The 19455-nt window shown below is 35.5% G+C and overlaps 3 protein-coding genes and 5 non-coding genes across 9 annotated transcripts in view; 7 read left to right on the plus strand and 1 right to left on the minus strand.

Annotated features, from left to right (window-relative positions):
• The window catches only part of LOC140773828 (uncharacterized), a 30651-nt gene extending 24362 nt beyond the window's left edge, over nucleotides 1–6289 (plus strand). For both annotated transcript variants that reach the window (XM_073116591.1, XM_073116592.1), the window contains exons 15-21: nucleotides 1448–1572; nucleotides 3625–3849; nucleotides 4041–4201; nucleotides 5248–5411; nucleotides 5501–5583; nucleotides 5652–5737; nucleotides 5869–6289. In XM_073116591.1, the coding sequence (XP_072972692.1) occupies nucleotides 1448–1572; nucleotides 3625–3849; nucleotides 4041–4201; nucleotides 5248–5411; nucleotides 5501–5583; nucleotides 5652–5737; nucleotides 5869–6012 (988 nt within the window). In that variant the 3' untranslated portion in view covers nucleotides 6013–6289. The remainder of the gene's footprint in view (nucleotides 1–1447; nucleotides 1573–3624; nucleotides 3850–4040; nucleotides 4202–5247; nucleotides 5412–5500; nucleotides 5584–5651; nucleotides 5738–5868) is intronic.
• A 945-nt stretch (nucleotides 6290–7234) lies between these two features.
• LOC140775140 (large ribosomal subunit protein uL22-like) lies at nucleotides 7235–11264 on the plus strand. Its single transcript, XM_073118403.1, has 7 exons — nucleotides 7235–7352; nucleotides 7463–7499; nucleotides 7605–7645; nucleotides 9564–9794; nucleotides 9884–9986; nucleotides 10066–10133; nucleotides 11026–11264. The coding sequence occupies exons 1-7, from the start codon at nucleotides 7350–7352 to the stop codon at nucleotides 11065–11067; spliced, it is 525 nt and encodes a 174-aa protein (XP_072974504.1). The 5' UTR covers nucleotides 7235–7349; the 3' UTR covers nucleotides 11068–11264.
• LOC140775227 (small nucleolar RNA snoR74) lies at nucleotides 8200–8329 on the plus strand. The gene has a single exon (XR_012106715.1). It is a non-coding gene; the product is annotated as a small nucleolar RNA snoR74 (small nucleolar RNA).
• On the plus strand, nucleotides 8449–8579 carry LOC140775229 (small nucleolar RNA snoR74). Its single transcript, XR_012106717.1, has one exon. It is a non-coding gene; the product is annotated as a small nucleolar RNA snoR74 (small nucleolar RNA).
• Nucleotides 8692–8822, plus strand: LOC140775230 (small nucleolar RNA snoR74). Its single transcript, XR_012106718.1, has one exon. It is a non-coding gene; the product is annotated as a small nucleolar RNA snoR74 (small nucleolar RNA).
• LOC140775231 (small nucleolar RNA snoR74) lies at nucleotides 8936–9066 on the plus strand. The gene has a single exon (XR_012106719.1). It is a non-coding gene; the product is annotated as a small nucleolar RNA snoR74 (small nucleolar RNA).
• Nucleotides 9180–9309, plus strand: LOC140775228 (small nucleolar RNA snoR74). The gene has a single exon (XR_012106716.1). It is a non-coding gene; the product is annotated as a small nucleolar RNA snoR74 (small nucleolar RNA).
• A 485-nt stretch (nucleotides 11265–11749) lies between the features above and the next one.
• The window catches only part of LOC140773139 (UPF0235 protein At5g63440), a 63998-nt gene continuing 56292 nt past the window's right edge, over nucleotides 11750–19455 (minus strand). Inside the window, exons 2-8 of the mRNA XM_073115536.1 lie at nucleotides 16687–16835; nucleotides 15778–15892; nucleotides 14574–14727; nucleotides 14279–14375; nucleotides 12536–12624; nucleotides 12339–12407; nucleotides 11750–12041 (exon numbers count right to left, since the gene is read on the minus strand). Coding sequence (XP_072971637.1) covers nucleotides 11982–12041; nucleotides 12339–12407; nucleotides 12536–12624; nucleotides 14279–14375; nucleotides 14574–14727; nucleotides 15778–15892; nucleotides 16687–16801 — 699 coding nt within the window. The 5' untranslated portion in view covers nucleotides 16802–16835 and the 3' untranslated portion in view covers nucleotides 11750–11981. The remainder of the gene's footprint in view (nucleotides 12042–12338; nucleotides 12408–12535; nucleotides 12625–14278; nucleotides 14376–14573; nucleotides 14728–15777; nucleotides 15893–16686; nucleotides 16836–19455) is intronic.

A 19455-nucleotide genomic window follows, 5' to 3' on the forward strand; every position in this document is an offset into this window, starting at 1 on the left:
AATCTATTCTTTGCTTATGCTATTGCAAATACTCCTAAGAAAATTTAGTTGCTTTCTTGCAAAGTTGCTTGATATTCAGGCATTTTATCCGTATGGTAATTTATTTATGCTTTGATATTTTTATACTGCTTGAAGTTGAATAAGGGGCCTTTTGCAACTAAATTGCATTTTGTTTTTCGATTGCCAAAAACAGACTCTATTGTGTATCCTATTATAGCAAAATGTGCATCGATTATAGAAAATATATGCACTTATCTTTTAAAAGCCTATTCTTGTCAATTAAAAATACAACTGCTATTTACCTTGCAAAAATGCCATTGAATAAGCTATGAAGAAATTCCAGGTTGCCTATGCTAACCAAAACAAAGAGTGATTACTACAATAATATTTGCAATTAGATTATCAGTTAGTTGATAATGGGGATAGTTTAACTAATGTAAAGTTAATAAGGGGAGAAGTGAATTTCCTGCAGCGATATGCTTTCACTAATGTTCAACATTAGTTAGTTGGTTATGTCCTAGTTTAAGTTGACTTGGTGAATGCCAACTCAATTGTTCAACCAGTCTGAGGAGTAGTCAGAGACAACTCACTAATTCTGCGATGGGATTATTTAACCATTTATTTAATATGAGTTGGGTAATGATTGATACTGTGCCCAACAAAGTGGTGGACTATCATGTATAGCCTATTGGCGTTCTGTTCTAATTAACAGTGTGCCTCTTTTTTGTGGATTTTGTTGTGGGAAATTATTAGATGTACTGGAATATGTGAGTATTGACTTTGATTTGTTGATGCTGCCAAATGCCAAATTATTATCATGCAGTAATGTCATCATGGGTATATCTGTTGATAATTGACTTGTCTTAACAACTCATTTTCTTAGATTTACTTTTAGTCATACTTATCATAAAAGAAAGAAAAATAGGAGAAAGAAGAATCTCAACCGGATGAGTGTAGACAAAAGAAGTGTAGGATAACATGTTCCTCCACTGTAGGCATTGCCAAGAGAAAGAACCTACCACAATGACCAATTGAGATCTGGTAATGAAATTAACTATCCCTCTCTTTGGACTTGCTCCTCTCCCTCTCCTTCCCACTCTCTGGCTCCTGTTCTGCACCATCACCTGCTTCCTGAGTTCCTCCTCTCATGCTTTTGTCTTATTGTAGCATTGCGAGTATTGGCAGGGTAGCACAGTTAGTCTGGTGGCATGATATTCATGCCAAAAGTTCATCTTCATGGCAAAGTAGGAAGCAAAGTAGCTTAGAACCAAGTTAGATATAAGCTGCCATTTGCTTATGAAGAGTGTGATATTATAGTTAGAAGTTAGAACATTGCTACCATACTTGCTTCTTATTTAATCATGGTATATCTGACATTTTTAGAATGGTGAAACTTGTTTATCTTTTATTTTTGAATATTTGTATCGTGATAATGAAAAGGCTTCAGGTCATTAGCTGGATATGTGGTCCCTCTAATTCCTTGTCTCACATATGGTGTGTACTACGGTGGGTTCCTTATCCAATTCTTGATTGAAAAGATGGGTATGATGGGATCTCTTCCACAACCTTATGGTGAGTTTCCTTGTTTTATCCCTTTTGAGTTGACAGTTTTCTTTGTTTGATAAGTTAAATTGCATTTCCTTTCATAAATCGACTATAAACTGTTGATAATTCTAGGACTGTTTAATGAGCTTATATTCATGCAATGTCTTCCAGTCAAGGTAGTTGTTTTATTTCCTTTTCTTGATGTGATTAAATATGAATTGTTTGATCAAAATGACCAAACAATTAGTTTTTAAAGAGATTAACAGTATCCCTACTTCTTACTCTAATATTATTCTCAATGTTTGACTCGATCTTCTAGTAAGAAACTAGTTGCATCTCTCAGGCCAGAGCTCATATAAAGTTCAACATTGCTGCACTCTAATCCACTTGATCTTCATTCCTCTTAATGCTGAAGTTGTTTGAATCCAACATATCTTATCTGATGCCATTATTTAGAACAAAAAAAGCACATTGATACTTGCCCGTTATTTATTGCTGAAAACCACTTCAAGTTGACCAATTTTACCTACTCCTTTTCAGTTATTGTTGCAAAAGACCACCACCTCTTAGTTGCCATCATATCATCAGCAACAGTCAGCTTAGGAATATCTATAGCTTAAATATAAGGTCATAGAATTTCCAATTTCTTTGAATAGACCTCTTGAAATGTACATCTATAGAAATAACAACTTTTGCACAGAAAAACATTAAATTAATCATAATTTACGACAGAATAACAAATATTGCTTGTAGCAATACACTTGTATAGATGTGTATTGGCAAATTATATTCTATCTCCTATGATTTGCCCCGATTTCAATTTACACCCCTGTTTTAAACTTAAACATGTAACTGCCTTCAAGGATGGCCGTGCCGGTAGTGGCACGGCACTTCACACAAGGTATGCCAGCAGCGCACCCCTGTGTCGAACCGTGTCGGTCCGGCATAGTCACGTTCCTTATTGTGTTGATGTGGAGCCCTTTTTTTCATTAATATTATGTGTTGAATGTTATAATACATTCAATTATATTATAGAGTATTCAATCATATTATGGAGCATTCAATCATTAATATTAGTTTTAATGAATATATTTATATTTAATTGTTGTTTTATCTATAATATAATATTATTTATAAAAATGATCTAAAGATGAAACTATAATGTAGATTTTAATACATATATATATATATGTAAACTAAAAACCAAACATTGATATGCCAAAGACCCTAAAACATCTATAAATATCCTAAAATTTTTATTAAAAATATTATAAATATGTACCACCAGCACGCCCTGTGCTGATGGTGGCATGACCATCATTGACTACCTTGTGATCTAGACCAAATTGTAACTTTAAGATATTTCATCCAAAAATAATGGTGAAAATGACCAAACTACCCCTACCATTGTTGGTGCCTATATTTTCCTTGATAAGGTTACAAAGTGACCATACTACCCCTACCATCATTAAATCAGACCATAGTTATGTGGGGGTAGTTAACTTTTTTCATATCTCTGGTAATGTAATTAACTAGTGCAATTTGGTCTAATTTATCATAAGAGGATTAAGTGTTTAAGTTTAAAATATGTGGAGATAAGTTGAAATCAAGTTGAACCACAAGGTGGTAAAATGTAATTTACCCATGTTTATATCTTTGTCTATGTAGTTATGTACAAAGTTTATGTTAAATTTTTGGGAAACAATTTAAGATTGTTCACCATTGGTAGTACATCCCAAGATCCAAGAAAGTCGATCTTCCTTGAAAGCAACTTAATCTTACTCGAGATGAGGTATTCTGGAACTTGGTCCACATATAATGGCTAGAAAGGACAAAGGTGTAAAAGTTTAAATCTTTTGCCACAGATTCAAAACAAAGCTCTCTCTCTCTCTCTCTCTCTCTATATATATATATATATATATATATATATACACACACACACACACACACACACAAACACACGTATTTATTTATTTATGTATATGTGTGTGTGTGTATTCATGTTCTTTATGGTTATCTGTAATTCCTTATAGACTTCAGTTGTGGGGATACTGAATAGTAATACTGGTCTAATTGTAGGATATTTTGTACCGGACATTATAGTTGCAGCTGCAGTTGGACTGGTGACTGGGTGGTGTGTTGGTCCAGTATTGCCTGTTGCTGGTCATTGGTTGTCAAAGACTTCCATTTTACAGTGCTTGTTACAACTTACTGTGCTAGCTCTTGCCCTGTCATCACAGTTTTTTCCATACAGTACTGATGCACCAAAAAGGGTTGTCCTACAGCACACATATGTGACTACAGGTTTGCTTTATTAAAATTGTAAAATTTCTATTTTTTTTTATTTATGGCACTGTTGAGAAGTCACAGCTTTGCTAGAATAAGCATCTTTGATAATGTAGTCACTGACTACTAGCCAGGCATTGTAATCTTGGATCTGTCATACTTTGTTTTGCATAGCGTCTCAATTTATTTTTCTTTTTGGTGGTTGACAGATGCTAATAATATTGTGGGCTCGAGCTATGATTTCTCTGTAGTTGATTCCAATTCGTTGGCCTTTCTTTTCGACTATGCACCTGAAGCTGCAAAGTTCCTAAGCATTAGTTCAGATTTCGTTTTTGAAGGAAACTATCATTTCGATAGAAGCTCTTGGGTGGTAAGTACACAAATTTGAATGATCTACCTTTGCTAACTGCTATAACAAATTGATGCCAGTCAGAACTTTCATTTATAGCCTTCTTTGTAAAGAAATTCGAAAGATCACGTTGCTTTCCTCTGATCTTTTCCTCTGTAGAAGTAGTTTTGTTGATAACAAGAACACTTAATATTTTGTATCTTACAGTTCTTAGATATCCTTTGTTGCTGTTAGTAGAAATCCTAGCAAATAGAATTGAAGTTTATTTGATGCCATTTAAGACCTTTTTCCGTGCATAGATGAATGCTCTGGATTTTGATATTATTTCTCAAATCTGGCCTAAAGACTATTTTTGTCCCCTTAATCTTAGCCTGAATCTGGCCATGGCTCAAGGCTTAGTTAGCTCAGGCCCAATGCAGTATACAAGGTTACAAGCTCCGTATGAAAGTTTATAAATGATATAACAGCTCATTATATCACACAATATTTTGTTAGATTTCTTAACAATTAAATGATCTACTGACTACCAAGCAATCTACAAGCTCCATAATTTTGACCACTGGTCCACTCTCATTTAACACCGATGTTCCATTATCTATTGAAAGTGTTCACATTTACTGCTATGTTTCATCTCAATTGGGTAATCTTGCAAATCAAAGGTTGTAATTCCAGTCTAAACTAAAATCTTCCAGTATGTCTTTTTCCCTGTGGAACAGGGTAAAAAGGATACTGGTATCATCTGTTAAACTGTTGCATTAACTTCTTCTTAAAGGTTCACATTATAAGATATGGCTCCTATATCTTTCTTTTTTATTTTGTTTCATGGAATTATTCTATAAGCCTATATTATACTATTACAGACTGTTGACATGCTCAGTTCTAGTAATCTGTCATGCCGGTGGAGAAATTGGCTATTGGGATTCATGTTCCTTGGTTGCTCTGCATTACCTAAGCATATATGTCTAACCATACGAGCATGCTGCTAGGTGTGAATAGCCTAGTAGCAGAGGTAGACTTTGCTTCTCATTCTGATGATGCTTAATCCCAAATGATTGTTTCTTTTTCAGGCATCATACCCTGTCTCTTTCTTGTTTTCTGGAAGCTTAAAGTTCCCCACGCAACATGATGACATTCAAAAGCACTACAAATACTTGCCTCACTTATCTAATCTTGAGCCAACATCGATATCTAAGAATGGACATCGCAGAGTGCAACTCGAACTTTACTTAGGGTAATGATGGACATCTACAGAATGCATTCTTGATGAGAAACTTTTATTTGTACAATTATTTTTTTATTTTCATGTTTTGGTAATTGCAGTTCCTTATCGGAGATCTGGACTTCAGTTCTTAACATTACTGGTCCATTATCTAACTGGTCTTTTGCTGACAACTCACTTCCAGGTAGGGTTCCATCTTTATCTTCTTTTTTGTTTGACTTGCTTTATCTAATTTGGAGAATTTCTCTGCAGTTCCTCAATCCGTAAGTGGTGGCCCACCATCTTATGTTTGTAGACTTAGTGGGAAAAGCAATGATAATTGGACTTTCTGGTTGGAGGTAGGTAGTCTTACTGATCTTGGTTGCTCATCTCATACTATAAATCGTATTTCCATAGATGAATACTATTGCAACTAGAATTTATCAAGTTTTCTGAATCAGTTCACTCATATTAATTATGTCCACAACAGGCCAATAGCTCTGAACCTCTAAGAGTTGACGTGGCGGTACTAGACCAGTATCTCGTCGAGGATGCAAAGAAATTGAAGAGCCTCTTTCCAACTTGGGCAGATGTTACTGCATTCTCCACGTTTTTCTCAACTTATCACTTTTAGTCATTGCTTGTTTTTGTACCATGAAATGATCATTCTGTACATTTAAGTTTATTAAACAAAATGGGTAATTGTTTCAAAGGCTGCTGGGTTTTTAGCCTCCATTGAGATGTGAAATGTTTGTAGATATCTTTCATTCTTCGATTTGTAAGAAGGTAAATCTGCTAAGGTAGACAGGGAGACTGGTTCGCTGTTATGTGTATAGGATTGACACTAAAGTTCTGTCTCTGGGCTAGTTTTCTTTGTCAAATGCCAAAATGAGTAGACATAATTATCCACCTTTCTGGGATCGTCTGATTCTCGTCTCTTATATGTTACTCTTATCTGAATTAGCATCACGTAACTGTGATCATATATACTACTGCTATTTATCACTCATTTTCTTTAGGAAAATTAGGAGTTTAATTGTATTCCAATTAAACTCACAATATGGGATTTTTTAACCATTTAGGCACTGTCGCATTGGTAACTAGAGTTGTTGACCAAAATATTTATTTACCAAAATTGATCAACCCCAACTTAAATATCAAAAGATCTATTTTACTATAATCTTAAATAAAATCATTAACTGTTAAATATTTTACCTAAAATAGTAATAAAATTACTAATTTTTTCTAAATGAAATGTTAATCTTAGTAGTATTTTTATTGAAATGCTTTAGACAAATAGTTCATATTCCTTAGCCTAGGAGGTTTTTACTAATAAAAATGCTTAACAGTTGAGTATTTAAAGTTAGAACTACAGTAAAACAGACTATTTTTAATATTTAAACCTAGGTGTTGTTTATTTTGGTGAAAAAAAGAGGTTAAAATAGAGCTAGTCTGGTTAAAAACTTTCTACCATTCTCACTCGTTATTATTGCTATTCTGAAAACAGGTGTTACAAAGTGATAACAGCCACAGATTGGAAAAGATTGCAGTTAATTTTAATATCATACAATTTCATAGTAGCAACGTAGTTGAAAAAAAAATTAAAATATAACTTTAACCGAGCGATACTAATCTTTCTGTTAGTATTTCAAGGGTTATATCTTTTTTTTTAATCATTATTATTTTAAAGGGTAATAATATCAACACGCAGGAAAATTGTGAAGGGTACGGACGCAGGAAACCATAACCGAGCGGACTCGATCTAGCCCTCAATCTTGGTTAGCTGGTTTTATCCTCGTGGCAAAGTGCTATACCCATTGTAAATAAAGTCTTACAATAGGCCGTGCAGACGATCGCAGATTAGGCTAGGGTTTTGCTCTATATAAAGTCGCTTCATTGTAGGGTTTCTTTCTGCGGGCAGTAGAGGAGGAGAGAAGGCCAAGAGGGATCCGCCTTGAGATCCACGCAGCAATGGTGAGCAGCTCTTTCTCGATCTCGAATCCTTGGATCTCTCTATTCTCGTCTTTTGGGTTCTAATGCCCTAATTTGTTTGCGTCTTTCCCTTGGTTTCGTCGTGATCGCAGGTGAAGTACTCGAAGGAGCCCGCCAATCCCACCAAGTGTATGATTTCTTCGCTTCTTTTCGGATCTTCCTTTCATTCGATCTGTTTTTACCTAGAGATCTTCTTTAGCTGATTGAGTTTATGTTTATTTGCGTCCGTTGCAGCTTCCAAGGCCATGGGCCGGGACTTGAGGGTTCACTTCAAGGTTCGCTCTTTTCTATCTGGCAATGCCGACGATTTTAGTTTGATGTTTCTTTTTTGCACAAATATGTTTGTCCGCTCGTAGTTGTTATTATTGCTGGTGCTGATCTCTGTATGTATAAGTTTTACGTTTTGTTTATTTCTTTAGAAAAGAAAGTAAATGAATCTGACCTGTAGCAGACTGCGAAATAACTTAGAAATAGGAGTTGGTGAACGAGGATTATTGGTTGTGAATGTAGATAAATTTCTTGTAATTTTTATCGCATAAGGGCAAGAGCAGCTCTTTTTTTTCTCTTTTGCTTTGTTCTTTATGAACCTGCTTATTCAAGTGGATTTAAGAGATTATCCGATTTTAATTATTTTATGTGTTGTGAAATGGATTTATTTGGCTAAACTTGTATGAAATATTTTCCTTAACAAAAAGTGTATGATTTGGTGGGTGATGTTATATAGGGAACCCTTGGGAGATGGCAATTATTCTGTAAGCTAGGTAAGAATGGTATCATTTTGGTGAAATTAAATGATACTTTCGTGTGGATATTTTGAAGTTCCTAAGGAAAAAAAGCAGGGTTCTGTTTTCATAATAATCAGGCCTCTCATAAACTTTAGGGAAATCATAACATTGTTATTGGGTGAACCTTTGGAAACTTTGTTTATGACAAATGGTTCAGTAAATGATGGTACATTAAAGGAATGTTTATAGCTTAACATGTTTCTCTTTTTGAAACAACACAAACATGGTAACATGTTAATATAATTGAATGGTACTCTCCTGTAGATACTTTGTCAGTTCATTGTTCCTAAAGGAAAAAAGCAGGGGTCTATCTTATGTTATAAGTAGGCCTCTCGTAAACTTTAGGTAAATCATAACATTGTTATTGGGTGAACCTTTGGAAACTTTGTTTATGACAAATGGTTCAGTAAATGATGGTACATTCAAGGACTTATGTATAGCTTAAGATTTTTCTCTTTTTGAAGCAATGCAAGCATGGTATCGCATTAATATAATTGAATGATATTTTCCTGTAGATACTTCATTGTTCCTAAAGGAAAAAAGCAGGGGTCTATCTTATGTTATAAGTAGGCTTCTCGTAAACTTTAGGTAAATCATAACATTGTTATTGGGTGAACCTTTGGAAACTTTGTTAATGACAAATGGTTCAGTAAATGATGGTACACTCAAGGAATTATGTATAGCTTAAGATCCTTCACTTTTTAAAACAACGCAAGCATAGCATCACGTTAATATAATTGAATGATACTCACCTGTAGATACTTCATTGTTCCTAGAGGAAAAAAAGCAGGGGTCTATCTTATGTTATAAGTAGGCCTCCCGTAAACTTTAGGTAATAAATAGCACTGTTATTGGGTGAACCTTTGGAAACTTTGTTTATGACAAATGGTTCAGTAAACAATGATACATGGAAGAAATTGTATATTAGCATGAAATATTTCTCTCTATGAAGCTAGGGAAACAGGGCATAACATTAATTTAATTGAATGATGCTCTCATGTAGATACTTAATTGTTCCTAAAGGAAAAAAGCAGGGATCTGTTTCCTTTATAAGCAGGCCTCTCGTAAACTTTAGGTAAATCATAACATTGTTATTGGGTGAACCTTTGGAAACTTTGTTTATGACAAATGGTTCAGTAAACAATGGTACATGGAAGAAATTGTGTAGTAACATATAATATTTCTCTATGGAACTAGGGGAACGTGGTATCATGTTAATTTAATTAAATGATGCTTTCCTGTAGATACTTCAATTTCCTAAGGAAATGATCCTTCCTATGCCAGTCCTTTTTTTCTTTGACCATTATGCATCTTTGATGGTCTGTTTATTGAAATTGTTCCTTATTATTGCAAGGTTCCTCCTGCTTTAACTGATGTTTCTGACTGGATATTTTCTTAATTTCATCAGAATACCCGTGAGACAGCCCATGCAATTAGGCAGCTGCCTTTGCTCAAGGCTAAAAGATACCTTGAAGATGTGATTGCTCACAAGCAGGCCATCCCATTCCGTAGATTCTGTAGAGGTGTAGGACGCACCGGCCAAGCTAAGGCCCGACAGTCAAATGGACAGGGTCGCTGGCCTGCCAAATCTGCTAGGTTCATATTGGATTTGCTGAAGAATGCTGAAAGTAATGCTGATGTATGAAACCATCCTCCATCCTTTCTGTATAGCCAATTTTAAGGATCTTGACTCTTTTAAAAAGCTCTCTGATCTGTCTATTACATCAGGTTAAAGGTTTGGATGTCGATGCTCTCTACATATCGCACATCCAGGTGAACCAAGCTCAAAAGCAGAGGCGTCGCACATACCGTGCTCATGGACGAATCAATCGTGAGTTCATCTCTTGAGCTAAAATAGTCCTATTTAGTTTCTATAAGATTAAGTTTACTGACTTTTGTGGTTTTGACAGCTTATATGTCTTCTCCATGTCACATTGAATTGGTCTTGTCAGAGAAGGAAGAGGCAGTAAAAAAAGAAGTAACTACCTTCTCTTTCTTGTTTGTGTGCTACAAGTCTTTTTATCTTGTTATTATGATTTAAGCCTGTGGAATTTTTTCTCCTTTTCTTTAATTACGGGCCTTGCAAGAAGTTATATTCTTTTTATTTTTTGTTTCTAATTTGGTTAAAAAGTAATTGCTTAGGCATTGTTATGCTCTTATTATTGAAGTAGAAAGTGCATACAAGTTTGTCTAAGAAAACCGAAACTCTTAACTGTGCTTCAGATTCTTCTGCAGCACTTTTTTTTTTCACATGCTCAAGTTTATATTTTTATGCAATTAAGCAGGTATTGTTTCTTTGGAGATCAAATTTATTTGTATATTCATGCTTTTCAGTCAGATATTGATTTATTTTTAGGAATAGTATATTAATGTTTTCATTGAAGTTGGTTACAGCTGCCATGAACTTTGAAAGGATATTAGCTTCCATGTAGATTGCTTTTTACCATTGCAAGACTTTCTAAGAGCATAACGACTTTGTTAGCTGGGGGTATCAGTGGGGCCTCAGAAGTGCCATAATTTAGGAGTGGCAATGACCTAGAAGTGACTCAAATTTACTAGAGATTGATCATGTAAACTTGTTATCTATATAAAATCTCTTCTAAGCGATGGTGACTTGGTGACCTAGTTAAGCTTATTATACTTAACCAACACTATGTTTAATTAAGCAGTGTAATTACTTGGGCTGTAGAAAGTTTTCTATCAAATAATTGTGACAAGCTTTTCATATATATCAAAAGTGGTAGTATGTGATTATGCCTACTACTACTTTTCTTCAATTTGTTATGCGTGTAATATTGTAGGCATGCATCCACTACCATTCAACTGCTGCAACTAATCCTCTAACCTTATTTATATTTTTGATATTGCAGCCGGAGACACAGATTGCACCCAGGAAATCTAAGAATGTCTAGCTTTGAGGAGTGGAGCATCTTCTCGAAGAGTTGTAGTAGCAGCAGTTTTTTCATGTAGTTTTCACCTCGCTGTTCGCTAGAAGATCTGCAAGCTAGTGAACATTTTTGTTGGATTATTCTCATTTTATGGAGATATTCTTGGTTGCAAGAATTTTCGCTAGTTTTCGTAAATTGTGAGGAAAACACGGATTCCATCATTTATAGGAAGAACTTGCAGCTACTCCGCAGGGGCATAACATTGCATTTATCTTGAACTGCATGTTATGTTCCTTTTCAGCAGACCTCTCTAAAAATGACATTCTATCTTCTCAAAATAGCTCCAAGCACATGAAATTTTGGCTCTTGCGAGGGTTATCCGTAAAAAAAGGTATTTAAATCTTAGTAACAGTACGATCGGATTGGTAAAGCTGACTGTATTTTTTTTTTCATTAAATACACATTTTTATTATAAAATAAAATATACAGAATTTATCTTTTCACGTAATAGTATTTTTTTTAAAAAAAAATATTAAAGGATTCTTCTTCTTTTTTTAATGCAAATGCCCTCTTGTAGTATTGTTCGGGGTATATCAACAAATAGGTAATAAGGAATTCAACAGAATAAATGAACCTAATCCCATGTAAAATATATTGCCGCGAACGTATATCGATTGTTTATCTAAGTAGCATCCATCCATCGACGTTCTACAACTTAAAAATATCATTCCTCATATTTGCATCTCTGTTTGATATAGAGAGTAAAGCACGTTTGAGCAGTCAGCGATTTAATACTGGATTTTAATTCGAAAAGCCAAAACATAGAGGTTCGTGCCTCATAAACGGGCGACAAATTTTTGGAATTTAAATTGGAAAATCTTTTGCCACGTCCACAACCATGAAGACACTTGGACTGGTCTAACCCGAACCTAGGACACTCAAGGCTGGACAGCTTCCAGAAGCTTCTCAAATACCTGCCTTGCCGTCAAATCCTCAACCTGTAACAGAGCATCAGACAGTTATCAATTTGCTACTGATTATTTCTCTAATTCAAATATAAGGGCAAATTTGTGAACTTTTATATTAATTAAAGGAAAAAGGTCAACTACAAATAGCACTGTCTCGAGTACTTAAAATACTTTAGCTACATTAAGAACTTTTGAGACCAATAGCAATGTCAAACATGCAACTTTTCCAAATGAAAATGCTCCGCCAATCATAATGGTTTGAAGCATTCCGACGTAGGGGTGCTTGTTTGCAGTAATTCAAGAAAGATTTAGGATAGGGTAACTCACGACTAGAAGCTTTGATTTGTTATTCCATCCTCGCTGAAGTGTCATCTGACTCAACCTTAGGCCAAGTACCTGTTTTTAGAAACCAATAGTCTCGCTTTACTTCTTTCTACAACATCTTTTGCAAGGTACAATCTTAAGTATCAAAAGGCTCAAAATCAAGTATTTCTTTACAAGGAGAAGGATTGCCATTGCCATACCTTGCCCATGAATTCCAGTAATTCATTGTTAGCTTCCCCGTGAGCAGCTGGAGCAGCTACACTTACTCGAACATCATCTGCATTTACTCCTGAGAAAATAGAGGGCAGTTGCAGGACTTGATATATGAACTAAACAGACCATCTTACATGCAATGAGAAAGTGCATAACCTAGAGAATGACCTAGAAGGTTGGAAAACAAGTAATGAGGGGCAGAACACTGGAGCAGTTAACATCAGTGCTAGCAAAAAGGAACGAGTACTTAGATGATTGCAAAAAGGTGGGATCAGACTTTTAATATGTAAACAAAAATAACTTGTGGGGAAGTCCTCTGCTGGAAGTCTAGAAAAAATTTGTGAAGGATATTTTTACTTTGAGTATTCACGCAATGCAATAACACTAGGTGAACTTATTTGCAATTATACATAATCAATTACCTCTTTTATAACATTTTGTAAGTGTGAAATTTGTGACTGCAGAGATGTACCAACGTAGATAATCACGCAAATGGCATTAGATATGTTCTTTTTCTTTTTGGTATTTACCTTGCTGATCTATAAAACCTTCCTATTACATAACAATATAATGTTAGGTAATATGTCCATAACTCCAAATCATACTGCAATGGGCCCGCATCTGAAATGTTTCACTGCACTTTGACAAAATAATTTCCTGCTCGTCTAAGTTTGCTATATAGCAATACCAACAGATTAGATAGGTCCTCACATTCATAGGTAAGAGCCTAAAGTAGATCTTGAATATCTAATTACTCGTGTGTAGTATGGTTTCAGCTAGAATACTTGACTACTCATCTCGAACAAACACTCAATTATATGCCATTCTTGATTATTCTAAAAACTTCCAACAATTTAAGCTACAAGATCATAGTAGATTCTATTCTATATATTTAGCACTAAAGCATGCAAATGAGCTTGAAGTCTCACTGGCGCAAGAAGTAGAAAGGCTTGCCAGGAAACCAGAGACTTGCTAGATTAATCTCTAGGAGATTGACATAGTTCATTACCCTACCCATATGATCATCATAAAATCCAACCAGAGACATTTTACTTGTCAAGCATCATCAAACTCCTAATATGAGAAAGTAAAGATTGTCCATTTGTCAGTGGACATCCTCTAAGTTTTCTTCCTTCACTGTTCACACGTATGTGTGTGTGGGTGTGCATTGTTTGGACAGGCAACTCACATAAAGGGATAATGACAATGAAAGCCCTAGGAGAAGGATCCAAGGAAGCCACAAATATTGAAATGGTCAAAGAAATAACCTTTATCAATAGTGATTACATGTACAACTGATATACCAATGACGTTAGTTAGCCATAAGTTCTCATGAATAGTTGAATACTAGAAAAAGAAAGACAACGCCAATTCCACAAATTACAACATAGTGAAGTTTAATTTATTCTCTTGGCACATCATGACAAAGATTTCTATTATAAGCAGACTAAGATAAGAGAACAAACATTTCACTATATCACTGTCAATTAAACAGCATCTCCAATTCTTGAATATGATGCTACAGTTTTCAGCTTGGAAAATATAATAAAGCATAGATGAAAAAGAAATAATTACAGAGAAAGTCAACTGGAGAACATACTATGAGATAAGTGCAAAGGAGTCATTCGATCCAAGAATCACAGTCATGCTTGGAAAAAAAATTTAACTCCACTGCTTTTCAACATGCTTAAAAACTTAAAAAGATGAAGTAAATAAACAAATAAATTTACTTGTAATTGCTGAACGTTGTGCCCGGTCTTCTACTTCAATTGCAACTTGGACAAGACCACCTTCTAATTGCGAGATACACGGGGGAACAGGGGCATCCTACATGATATTTTATTGTTGAATTAGAAAGAAAATAGCTACGATAGTCTAAGCAAACAAGATACAATAATCTCTTAAATACAATATCTGGAGTTATTCTGTACATAGATACCTGTGTTTAAATGCATAAATACATGCATGCACATTAGAGAGAGAGAGGGCAAAACATTAAATGAAACATACTGAAGTAACTAATACCTGTGGATTGGTTTCTGCTGCAATTGAGTTTAGTGCACCATCAACAAGATATATGAATGGAGCAGCAGCCAAATCTTCTTCTGAACGATAGCAAACAAAAAGTTCACAACCCGCACAACTCATGCGGAATTGTTTCTCCAGCTTTCCTTCACCACTGCATGAAAGATTCATATGTTGCATGCATGAGTTCTAACACTTAAAGATACACCTATCAAGAACTTTTTCAGTCATTCCATCTATAAGTTGTACAAGATAAGGAGTTTGAACAAGCATGTCTATTAATCTACAAGAGTAAGATGCACTTTACTTATAACCCTTACTTCTAGTTTAACAACTTCAAAAAAGAGTAGTTAAATTCCAAAATAACCTTAAGAATAAGCATACTTTGAAGGAAAACCAAAAGTTATATGATAGATGCTCTTAACAATTAAAAAAAGTAATACTACTATTCACATGACATTTATAAAATTAGAGACCTTATCCACCAAAATTAGAGCCTAAATGGTCACTGACTGTAGCTCCAAAAGTTTCTGTTCTTCCCAGGGACTGAAAACATAACTTCAAATAGTGGAACTTAGAAGTGAAGAACCAAATAAGAAAGAGTGAAAAGTTTAGTGACTTTCAGATACTTAATCTATAATAAAAGAGGTTTGCGGTTAAATAGTGAGTGTGCATATTCTTACAAATGAATCATGGAGGCTATCTAGTCAATATCTCTATTTTTATTTGCTATTTGTTCTTCAAATCTTTCTCACATCTCTTTTGCTTCTTTTCCCTCTCTAATCACTCCTTCAATGTAAATATATGAGCTTATTTACTGCTTTAGTGTGTGTGTGTGAGTATGTATGTCTCAATTTAATGTTAACGTGTCATCACTATTTCAATACATTTAATCTTCTCTATTTCCAAAGATCTACTGCCATTTCCCTGTTGTTTTGTGAATATTTCTTTCAGACGACATTGAACCATTTCCTATTGTCAATTAAGCCTCAAACTCCTGGACTCAGAAGGGACTTAAGAAGCAAGAGTGAAGCTCTGCAGTGACTAATCTGCTTCCAAATGTGAAACTTAGTTAATTCTGCCTGTTTGTCCACATAACAAATAACTTTGTTTACAACTTTACTTCACAAAGGAAATTGGCAAAGCTAAAAGCTAAGAAGATGGAACTATCACATGATTGACAAAGGTCAAAATTCAGAAGTACCGTCTTAGTAGGACTTTTCCAGCCTCTTTAACGTTCAGCCTTGCAAGATGTTTTTTCTTGTCTAGCACATGTGCTTTGTCAGTCTTCCTCCTAGGCATTTTCTGCATTTGGGTATCTTCAGAACAAGAACGTTAGAACTGAATGATTTCGTCACTACGAATGAAATCAAAGAAACTTTTAAACAGACTTTAATTGTAAAAGGAGGATTGACATCAACTAAATCGATCAGTTGTAATAATCTACTCTCAATGTCTTTTGGTGGCAACAGTTCATGACATACAGGGTGATTCTTGACAGACCAAAACAATCCTATTCGCACAAATTGCAGTTAAAACCTGGAACTTAATTTCCCCTGGAATAGCAAGTCCAACCAAACCCAAACAACAAACCAAAAGAACTGGCAATCTGAAGTGTGAGAGACTCTCATTTGCTGACCTCATAAGAAAAGAGAAAGCTGGAGATAGGCAAAATAGATGACTAATCCAAACTACCAAAAGAGTATTACCAACCCTCTAATTTAAGAAAATACAATTCCCCAGAAACTATTCCTCCCCGCTTCATCTGCCCCAAACTCCAAATAGAAACCAATAAATTCTAATTCAAGGAACGACATTTTGTCAACAACACTAAACTAGGAAACTCGCGTGACCCCGAAAAAGACCATCTTTCTCACGAATTAGAACATATTTCACTCCACGAGAGAAACCATAGTGGGATTTAAGCGAGCAAGATCCAAAGATTACCACAGATACACCCATTCATTCGGATCAAATCCAGCCAATCTCAGTTCCATCGACATAGAGATCAAAAATCAAGAAGAGTTTAACATGATTTGAACTTGCAAGAGTAATAAGTAGTATCAGTTATTGGAAAAAGAATCTTAGAGAGAGAGATGGAGAGAGAGCTGACCGGTGATGAGGACATGGGATCCGCAGTGACTGCAGTAGTAAACGAAGAGGTCGGACTCCGGCCCGTCCGGCGCCGCGTCCTCGCTCGAGTACGTGTGCGTCGTCCGCTTCGGCATCCCCGCCTTCTCAGTGAAGGGAGAGAGAGAGAGAGAGAGGGAGGAGGGGAGAAGAAGACGAGCACAAGAAACGGGTTCGGATTTGACCAGGTTATAGCTTGAGGTTATCCGAAGTTGTAATGGGTAGAAAATTACAAACCCGTTGTAACCCGACACGATTAGAGTACAAGGATCACGGTGAACGCATTCATTGGCTGATAATTACTACTTACTTTTCTAAGTTTCTTCTAGGGCGACCTGATACTACTTCTCTTTTCTCTAAAATCTCAAAGCGAGGAGTGGAAAAAGATTGGAAGACTGCTTGCTCTCAACCCTCTCTCAAGCTTGATTTAAGCGTCAATCAGGCTTGATCACTCTTACTCAGGAGTTGGGTTAAATTTAGTTAACGTATCCAATAAGAGAGTGTGTTATGTAAATATTTAATTAACGCAAAGTATAGTTTATAAACATTGAAAATGTAAACCATAAATAAAAAAATACTTGAAAAAAAAAGTAGGATTTTAGATTCAAGTTCTAGGAATTCAATCTTTTGCTCTGTCTCTTATTAGAACAACAAATTCATCTATATATCCTGATCTCTCTCTCTTTCCTTCTTTAACGAATCGCATACTCTTCTCATGAACACATCTACCATCAAGAAGATTTCTTGGGTCCGAAAGTTTATTTCCAAGGCCAACACAACAATATGCATGCAATGTAACAATTCTTGTTCAGATCCTTACTCAGGTTGCAGAATCCACCGCAAAGAGCTGTGTCCATGAACTGGATTTTTACTTGATACCTTGCAGAAGATTCACGTTTGATCTTGTTTAACACGTCTTGTTCATGAGCACCAGTTCAATTTTTCCTTGCAAGGTACCAGTCCCTCGTAGAACTCAATTGTCTTTCTGCATGCACTTCACATACAAGAATCCTCCATTTGGGAAATTGCTTAAGTCATCTGGATTTCAATTGTAGGCATCACCGGAGATTGTTATACAATCGAAAACAGTTAAAATTTAGCTCAAATTTAGTTTTTTTAGCATTTTTTAGTCTTGCTATGCCGGTGCATTTGAATAGGCTCTAAGGGTGTTCGAATGCAGTTTCTAGATAAAAAGTGTTGATGTAGGCGTTCAAACGCAAATATCAATGCAAGAGCAAATTATAATACAGGCGTTCAAATTGTTCGAACGCCAGTTTGGATTCTGCATTAGTTTTTCGGGTGTGTTCGACGCGCACCGCGAGCGTTCGAATGCCTGTGGAAATCTCAACTTGAACCAGCTCTATAAATTTAAAGTGGGTTTTTTGGGGCTTTGATACTAATGGAAAAAAAAAATTAAGAGAGGTAGTCACCATTGTATGGAGAAATATTAGAGTTGTTAAATTCTTTATAATTAAAACATTTGTACAGTGAAAAAGATTATTCTGCCCATCAATGTAGACACATTGTCAAATCAGACACATTGTCAAATCATGTAAATTTTATCTTTCTCTCTCTATTGTCTTTATTGCTTCCATTCTTGTGTTTACTTGTATTCGATCGCTATTAGCACCAAAATTTTTGACAAACTTGCTTGGTTTTGCTATTACTATTCCATTTGTAGAATTTGGGAGTGAATATTTTGCTTCCGTTTTTCTCACCCATTTGGCATTTAGCACAATGCAGACATGTGTCGAATTGAATAATATAAGAAAAAATTGTGACAAATTTTGTTTCTTCGTGGATAGCTACAAATTTTGCAGCTTATTTGCCACTAGCTATGATAGATTCTTCTTAATAAATCTTGCAGAAAACTTACAGAACCTTAGAAAATAGCTAGAATGCACATACTTACATAGAAACTTATGAATCTTTTTTCTGGAACCTATACCTGTTCCACATCAAGTCAAGGCAATCTTTGCCCCTCCATCTTCAGGCAGTAGCAGTGAGGACGCAGAGACTTGCATCTCTCAAATGCGTTTGGATCCACAGCCACAATGATGAGATGCTTCAGGAGATGCTCTATTTGTTCACCAACATGGCAGCTCTCAAACAAGAGATCAAGTAGAGAGTTTTGGTTATAACACTTCATGATGTACAGAGTGATTCTTGACAGAACACAACAATCCTATTGCATAAATTGCAGCTCAAACATGGAACTTATTTTATCAACAACACTAGACTATCTAACTCCCGGACCCCCCCCCCCCACCACATACACACACTGGGGCTAGCAGATAAGACGGGAGGATCTCGCCGGTGGCGAGAAAAAGACCCAATGAAAGAGAGAGACAAATCAATGGGTCAAATCCTAGCAGAGTAGAGAGCACAAGGTTCATGGTCAACGCATCGACCGCAAATAACACGAAACCCATTTCCCACGTGGGCCAATTACATCATGGTCAAAGATGACCCAAGAACACGAGAATGGTATGTCAATGTACATCGTAACAATAAATTAGTTGCCAACCCAATTCACAAGCCAACTTTATTTATTTATTTATTTATTCTGATGAAAGGGAACTAGTAGTAGTGGTTGTTGAGGGATAGCATTCATCGTAATAACAACTGATTACCTAATAAAAGATATTCCATTATTCAGAATAACAGATTCTGATTGCAACTTCTCTATTACCAAACAAGAAAAAGAAAGAAAGAAGAAAGAAGAAAGAAGAAGCAATCGATAATAAGATCA

Source organism: Typha angustifolia, chromosome 13 (assembly GCF_048772165.1).
Source record: "Typha angustifolia cultivar Huaian chromosome 13, ASM4877216v1, whole genome shotgun sequence".
Classification (NCBI taxonomy): Eukaryota; Viridiplantae; Streptophyta; class Magnoliopsida; order Poales; family Typhaceae; genus Typha; species Typha angustifolia.

Coding starts and splice junctions, on each gene's coding strand:
- LOC140775140 (XM_073118403.1), top strand. Junction 7,500..7,604: donor GCCCGCCAATCCCACCAAGT/GTATGATTTCTT, acceptor CGTCCGTTGCAG/CTTCCAAGGCCATGGGCCGG. Junction 7,646..9,563: donor ACTTGAGGGTTCACTTCAAG/GTTCGCTCTTTT, acceptor TAATTTCATCAG/AATACCCGTGAGACAGCCCA.